Here is a 7,500-nt window from a genome sequence, read left to right on the forward strand (position 1 = left end):
CACGCCTACAAATGATTTGGGCTCTAGACTGGTCTGGCACATGCCAAACTACGCGCCTGAAGTCTGTTGTTATCTGTGCTTGTGTTTATCTAATGTACACAACAGATCTAGATTTAATTATAAGCATGCATACAATTATGATAGCAAACAACAATACAATATGACTAAAGTGCAATGACACACATTGAAAAGAGTTACTATGATAATTCATGCAACAGCTAGTAGATGACGTAAATCTGTTAGTTAGTTTCACTTGATTCATTGGTAGACGGCAGGAGTCTGCTCTGATCAGAATTCCATTCGGAAGTATCTTGAGTATTGCAGTAGTCTGGATCATTGTCTTCATCATGGTGAACACATCTGACACATGGAATACAGCTGCAACGTTCAACTCCTCCATTGTGATAGTCATGGTAGTTGGAACTGCTTCGTCTCACGGATATGTCGCATTTTATTCGTCTACAAAACTTACGAATTGAATGTAAAAAGTTCTTTTCTGTGAATGTGTAGATGAGAGGATTAACTGCTGGACTGATTGAGATGAGAAGAACATTTGCTGCAGTAGAATCGTTACCCCATTCAATAATTCTATTATTTATACTTTCAAGAAATGTTATCCAATGTATTATAGTCACAGGAATCCAACACAAAGTGTTTAGGAGAACAATTACACTCAAACGCCATCGAAGTTTGTGCATGTCAGAACTTCCTGTTAGGTTTGCTGCTCTTGCACGAAGCTTTATCCAAAAACATATATAGAGAATAGCACATGTCAATGTAAGAACAGTACCTAGAAAAGGCACGATTGATCCTATTATTGATGCGTCAAGTTTGGTGTCTAATGCATAGCAATCACTCTCATCGAAGATTTTTGTATGATTGTTATGTGTGAATGAAATTGTATCCTTAAAGCAATAATCAAATCCGTTTGACTGTACCCAAGCACAACGTCCAAAAATTTGGGCAATGCGTTCACGTCTTGAGTATAAAGTAACTTCTCTCCAGTTAGAGGAGACGTCGTTGTTTGTATTTTTGTCATATTCTTGTAGTTGTAAATCAAAACTGTTATCAAAGCGAGTAAAGTCGTAATTGGAGAATACAGTTATCAAAACAACAATCATCACAACGTTGATTATAACTTGGCAGATGATTGTGATAACCAGATTTCTCTTGTGAACTAGTGAACAGCAACAACGAGAACAGAACTCACTGATTGCTTGAAACGAGTAAACTGCAATATTAAAAGTTGCCCACTGAGCTGTAAGACAAGTGAACCAAGACAGCAAAGCACTTGTCATGCACATGTTACGAGCAGAGATGGGTGACAGATATATTGTTTGGTTTAGATTAACATCAAGCACCAAACTCTCGAGAAGAAGCAAGTGAACACAATACAAGAAATCTGAAACTGCTAGCATGATGATGAGGATTGAGACAGGAGACGATCTCTGATCTCTTTTCTGTGCAAGTCTCCACACAACAACCAATATGTTGCCAATAATTCCAATCGAAAGTAACATCCAAACAACGCCATGGAAAGGATCGCTGGACAAAACTGTAGATAGAAAATAGAGTTTACATTACGTTTGCTAAATAGATTTATTGCTTTTCATTTCTCACCGTCATCAGATGGCTCGTAATAGTCTAACACAGAGTCGGTCGTATCGATTGTCCATCCAGTTTCGTCATCGACACTAGAATCATGTCTACTCTCTTCTGTCATGGTCAACTACAAAGCAAGTCGAACATCAGTTGAGTTAATCAGTGCGACGACTGCAAGTTACCGACGTCTGAAACAAACAGCACGCAATCGCTTTGATGATGAAACTCACGTGAGCAAGCAGCAACAAGCACGACAGCAAGCCACGCCTATCACTAAGCCAAAATAGACGACAAAGCTCCTACATTTCGGGCCTACGTACTGAACTCCCAAGAACTGTCATAGATAAAACAAACGAAACAGCTGTCGGCTCAATTAATTATGTTCTAATGAATTTGAGATGGTAACAGTCGTACTCTAACTAAACATTATAATGGTAATTAAACATAACTAATGAAGAAGCACTACAGTGCAAACCCTCAGTATGCCTTAGCCATTTGCCTCAATCAGCGATCACGTATTACCCCGTTGCCTATCAGCCTGGTCGTTCGGTCGGTCGGTCGTACGTCACGTGACCGGTCTTCATTCAAAAAGCGTTTCACGCTTCAGGTAATGAAGAAGCACTGAAGTGCTACATCCTCAGATGCTCTAGACCGCAAACTCTTCTAGATCTCAGACTTGCGTTCATCCACCTTGAATCCAATCTAGAGAGCCAATGAAGAAAGTGAGACAAATTGCATGATTAACTCGTTGGATTGGTAGTTACGTTACAGTGTCAGGAGTCTCTATCTAGAGTTCTTGAAAGCAATGCAAAGACGCTAACTAGCTGTCATATCGACTCGAACGCTATAACAATGAACGCATGCGCTGCATTCCAATTGTCCGTCTATCCGTTCGTCCATTCAATCACTGCATGGTCGACAGATTACACTAAAATCCTAGCGCATGCGCGCCTCGGGTTAACGTAATTATTAGTAAATAAAATTTGCAAGCTCAACCAGAACATTTTATGACAGTCACAAGACCAATGAATGAGTTGCAAAACAGCTGACGCATGCGCATCATGTACTTCAGATCACGTGTTTGAGTACGTAATTTATACGGTTGGTTGACTCGAAACGAAAACGGAAGCTGTACTTTGTACAGCCTTCCAATAAATTATCAGTAATATTAATTAATATTAACACAAATATTATACTCAAAATTTACACTAGATGCACAACAAATTTAGAGTCTGTAATATTAAAAGTTGCCCACTGAGCTGTAAGACAAGTGAACCAAGACAGCAAAGCACTTGTCATGCACATGTTACGAGCAGAGATGGGTGACAGATGTTTTGTTTGGTTTAGATTAACATCAAGCACCAAACTCTCCAGAAGAAGCAAGTGAACACAATACAAGAAATCTGAAACTGCTAGCATGATGATGAGGATTGAGAGAGGAGACGATCTCTGATCTCTTTTCTGTGCAAGTCTCCACACAACAACCAATATGTTGCCAATAATTCCAATCGAAAGTAACATCCAAACAACGCCATGGAAAGGATCGCTAGACAAAACTGTGGAAAGAAAATAGAGTTTACATTACGTTTGCTAAATAGATTTATTGCTTTTCATTTCTTACCGTCATCAGATCGCTCGTAATAGTCGTACACAGAGTCGGTCGTATTGATTGCCCATCCAGTTTCGTCATCGACACTAGAGGCAGGTCTACTCTCTTTTGTCATGGTCAACTACTAAGCAAGTCGCACATCGGTTGAGCTAAGGTATCTTTACGTCGTAGCAAATGCGTGTAACATACGTTCAAGTGCCCTGGCAAGGAAATCAACTTCGGCCGCCACTTAGCCTTTAGTTTTCAGACGTTCATAGGTTGTACATGCGCAAGTTCCATGGATGAAACTACAGAAAGTCTGTCTACTCAGAAGTTGATTGACATGCAAGGACCAATGTTGTTGATTCGCAAGAAGCCATGATTAGTCTAGAGTAGATTCTAGGTGCTGCACCTCTCAAAAATTGTCACAAGAGGTGTGCTTTCCGTGTCACGGGAAGATCATCCGGGACTATCAAAGGCAGCACATCAGGGACTGCAATTACCACAACTACATACGGAGATACGCTATGTTCTCTTGTAAGAGCCTGGAGTTGTGGCTAATGTCACCTTTACTAAGCAATATCGTATTTTGTTTCCGTAGCACTGTAGTATGGAATTCTCATTCATTTCCTAGCTGTCAAAGTGTGAACTCCTAGCTACCGTTTCTGAGCATGGAGCACTCCTACTGGAGTGTGGCGCTGCACCACGCTGCCAAGCTGTAGCGAGAATCCTGACAGTCACAAGCAAACATGTACACACTTATACATAAGCACACTCTCTCTCTCTCTCTCTCTCTCACACACACACACACACACACACACACACACACACACACACTCACAGACGCACACACACACGCACACACAGTCACATACTCACACACACGCATGCATGCCTGTACCTTCACCTACACCCGAACGCACACGCACGAGCATACACACGCATACATACACACACACACTCTCTCTCTCTCTCACACACACACACACACACACACACACACACACACACACAGTCACACACTCACACACGCATGCATCCCTGCACCCTCGCATACACCCGAAAGCACACGCACGTGCATACACACGCATACATACACACACTCTCTCTCTCTCTCACACACACACACACACACACACACACACACACACACACAAACACACACACACACACAGAGACACACACGCACGCACACACACACACACACACACACACACACACACACACACACACACACAAAACACAAACACAAACACACAATTACATCTACACTCAAACCTTTCACAAGCTCCTGATGTTGAACATAGACTCTCCTGCATTGAGCAGCTTGCCCCAATTGAGATGTAACTGCAGTCGTCAACTTCTTCTCCAAATCACTCAACCAAGCAACAAGTGCTTGCGCATCTTTCCTCGTGTTTTGTACGACATTAAACGTCTCCGTGACAACCCTAGTGGGAGTCAACAGACTCGGCAAAGTTTTAGGGACTTTGACAGGTGAAGGTGACTTTACTGATGACTCACGAGCTCTAGAAGCAACTTGGATCTGAAACAGATGAGAGACATGTTGATGACATAGACAAATAATAGAACTAAATATGTATGGAAATATAAGCAAATAATACAAATACAAATAAATATTAAACTTTGAAATGGGATAAATATATTGATAACAAAATTTTTGAACAACCATTAGATAGACTGTTAATTAATAAATACAAATTTATCAAACAAACAATGAGTAAGGAATTATTAACATTTAATAAACAATTATTATAAACAATATATTAGTTATATAACTAATTATTTTTATTGATATCATTAATATTAATCATATACATACATTTCATTAATATCATAAATATCAATTATATATAAAAAATTATAGATTGTTGACATTAATTATTAACAATAACTCTTCATTAATAGCAATTTACAATAATTCTTTTCAAATCATTAATATTAAATATATAAAACAATTTTATCTGTATTGTTAATATTAATTATAAACATAACTCTTCATTTATATTAATTAAATACAATAATTGTATTAACATCATTAATATTAATTATATATAAATAAGAGTTTTATTTAATTTATTAAAGTCAAGTGACATTGTTAACATTAATTCTAAACATAACTCTTCATTTATATTAAGTAATTACAATAATTGTATTAACATCATTAATATTATTATATATAAAAAAATTTATAGATTATTAATATTAATAATAAACACTAATAGTAATTAATAGCACTTAAATACAAAAATTTTTTTATATCATTAATATTAAATATTTATAACAATTTATCTGTATTGTTAATATCAATTATAAACATAACTATTCAATAATATTAATTAAATACAATAATTGTATTAAAATCATTATTATCAATTATATATAAAAATTAGATTGTTAATATTAATTATAAACACTAACTCTTCATTAATAGTAATTAAATACAATAATTGTATTAACGCCATTAATATTAATTTTATATAAATTTTTTATATAGATTGTCAATATTAATTAGAAACAATAACTCTTCATTAGTATTAATTAAATACAATAATTGCATTCATATCATTAATATTAATTATACATAATAATTCTATTAATATCATTAGCATTAATTATATACAATATTCCATTAATATCATTAATATTAATTACAGATATTACATAATTTATTTATAATCACCAATTATCTCACACAAAAACATACATGGAGCAATCATGGATCAAGCAGCCGAGTTTCGTTGGCTGCAGCAGCCAAGTTTTCCTCAATGGGTATAGTCAACTAAAATAGAACAACCTGTCTGTCTTCATCATGGTATGCTATGATGTATGAACGTTGACAGATAGGCAGACAGACAGACAGGCAGACAGACAGTAAGGCAGAGAGACAGACACACAAAAAGACAGAAAGACAGACAGACAGACAGACAGACAGTGTACTTTTAGTTGTCTCTTTTGCCTCAGAATATATGTATACACTTACCTATGAACACTATAAAGCATTTAGCTTTAGCCGAGTAGTTTCTGCTGTGATGTATGATAGTGTGATTGTAAGAAATAAATGATTCTTGACAGACAGACAGACAGACAGACAGACAGACAGATGGCAAGCTTGTCAAGTGACACAAGTAGCGCTAAGTACTCAACCCAGTTCTTTAGCCACTAGGCTGACCTGGGTTATCTTTTAAGTTAAGTTGTTACTGTTTTTAGTGCTTTTTCCTGTGTACTGTAGCACCTAAAACATTATGTCATTGCCTAGCACTCTTTGTATGATAGATGAATGTTTGAAAATATATGTGATTGACAGACAGACAGACAGACAGTAAGGCAGAGAGACAGACACACAGACACACAGAAAGGCAGAAAGACAGACGAACAGACAGACAGACAAAAGGTATCACTCCAGTTACAATCGAATCTGCAGAAGGGGTCCATCAAGGCGACCCGCTGGGGCCAGTTCTATTTGCCACTGCCATTCATTCTGTTCTAAAAGATCTTCAGGAGATGCATCCGAAGGTTCGTATCTTGGCATACTTGGACGACGTCTTTGTACTGGGTCACCCTATGGATATTCAGTCTGCCTTTCAAGATCTGAAAAAGTCTTTTTTTGCCATCAACATGATCATTGCAGATTCAAAGTGTGAGATCTACTGCCCTTCTACACGTGACCCTGTTGAAGGCTTTGACTGCATACCAGTCACTGATGATGGAGCCATCTTTCTTGGAGCACCCGTAGGCACACCTTCATTTGTTGCCTCCTCTTGCTCGAACATCGCAAAGTCAAAATTCTTACTGTGTAACGAACTTGTTCAATTGGGAGACATACAGAGTGCCATGCTCTTGTTGAGAGGCTCTCACGTCCCTTGCCTGAATCACTTGGCACGCTTAGTTCGTCCTGAGTTGCTCACACAAGCAGCTTCAATTCACGACTCTCAGACAAGAAAGACATTTTGCCATCTACTTGGGTTCAACGAGATTGAGGACATGCCTTGGCGCCAAGCTGTTTTGCCAATTAGACTTGGTGGCTTTGGCATGACTTCGTTGGCTTTTGTGTCGCAGCCTGCCTTTGTTGCATCCTGGGCTCACGCCATTGTGGAACTGCCTCTTCGTTTTCCAAGTCTCTTTCCAGCTGTCGACAGCCTAGTTAATTCAACTACTGGGGCTCTTAGTAACGCCCTGACCCAATCTGTCCCTGATAGAAAGCATATTTCCGAATATCTGACATCTGCAGGCAAAGTTCAGCATCAGCTATCCATGTCATTTGCTCGCTGTGAGGCAGAAATCTTGTTCAC

The 7,500-nt window shown here is 38.1% G+C and overlaps 3 protein-coding genes across 3 annotated transcripts in view; 1 reads left to right on the top strand and 2 right to left on the bottom strand.

Annotated features, from left to right (window-relative positions):
• Positions 1-81: 81 nt before the first annotated feature.
• LOC134198517 (uncharacterized) lies at positions 82-1,817 on the bottom strand. The gene is made up of 3 exons (XM_062667927.1): positions 1,789-1,817; positions 1,621-1,729; positions 82-1,555 (listed from the first exon to the last, which is right to left on the bottom strand). Exons 2-3 carry the CDS (start codon positions 1,721-1,723, stop codon positions 240-242), a joined length of 1,419 nt encoding a protein of 472 aa, XP_062523911.1. The 5' UTR covers positions 1,724-1,729; positions 1,789-1,817; the 3' UTR covers positions 82-239.
• Positions 1,818-2,682: 865 nt separating this feature from the next.
• Positions 2,683-7,500, bottom strand: part of LOC134198634 (uncharacterized) — a 5,964-nt gene continuing 1,146 nt past the window's right edge. The window contains exons 2-3 of the mRNA XM_062668045.1: positions 4,469-4,733; positions 2,683-3,158 (exon numbers count right to left, since the gene is read on the bottom strand). Coding sequence (XP_062524029.1) covers positions 2,806-3,158; positions 4,469-4,733 — 618 coding nt within the window. The 3' untranslated portion in view covers positions 2,683-2,805. The remainder of the gene's footprint in view (positions 3,159-4,468; positions 4,734-7,500) is intronic.
• Positions 7,416-7,500, top strand: part of LOC134198560 (uncharacterized) — a 1,023-nt gene continuing 938 nt past the window's right edge. Inside the window, exon 1 of the mRNA XM_062667975.1 lies at positions 7,416-7,500. This exon is cut by the window's right edge and continues 938 nt beyond it. Within this exon, the coding sequence (XP_062523959.1) occupies positions 7,463-7,500 (38 nt within the window). The 5' untranslated portion in view covers positions 7,416-7,462.

This window comes from Corticium candelabrum, chromosome 2 (genome assembly GCF_963422355.1).
Source record: "Corticium candelabrum chromosome 2, ooCorCand1.1, whole genome shotgun sequence".
In the NCBI taxonomy this organism is placed as follows: Eukaryota; Metazoa; Porifera; class Homoscleromorpha; order Homosclerophorida; family Plakinidae; genus Corticium; species Corticium candelabrum.

What these genes read in the sequence shown, in the direction of transcription:
- LOC134198517 (XM_062667927.1), bottom strand. Translation starts at nt 1,723, where the DNA reads ATGACAGAAGAGAGTAGACATGATTCTAGTGTCGATGACGAAACTGGA. An exon ending in TTACGAGCCATCTGATGACG is followed by an intron (nt 1,556 to 1,620) that starts GTGAGAAATGAA and finishes TTCTATCTACAG; the next exon opens with TTTTGTCCAGCGATCCTTTC.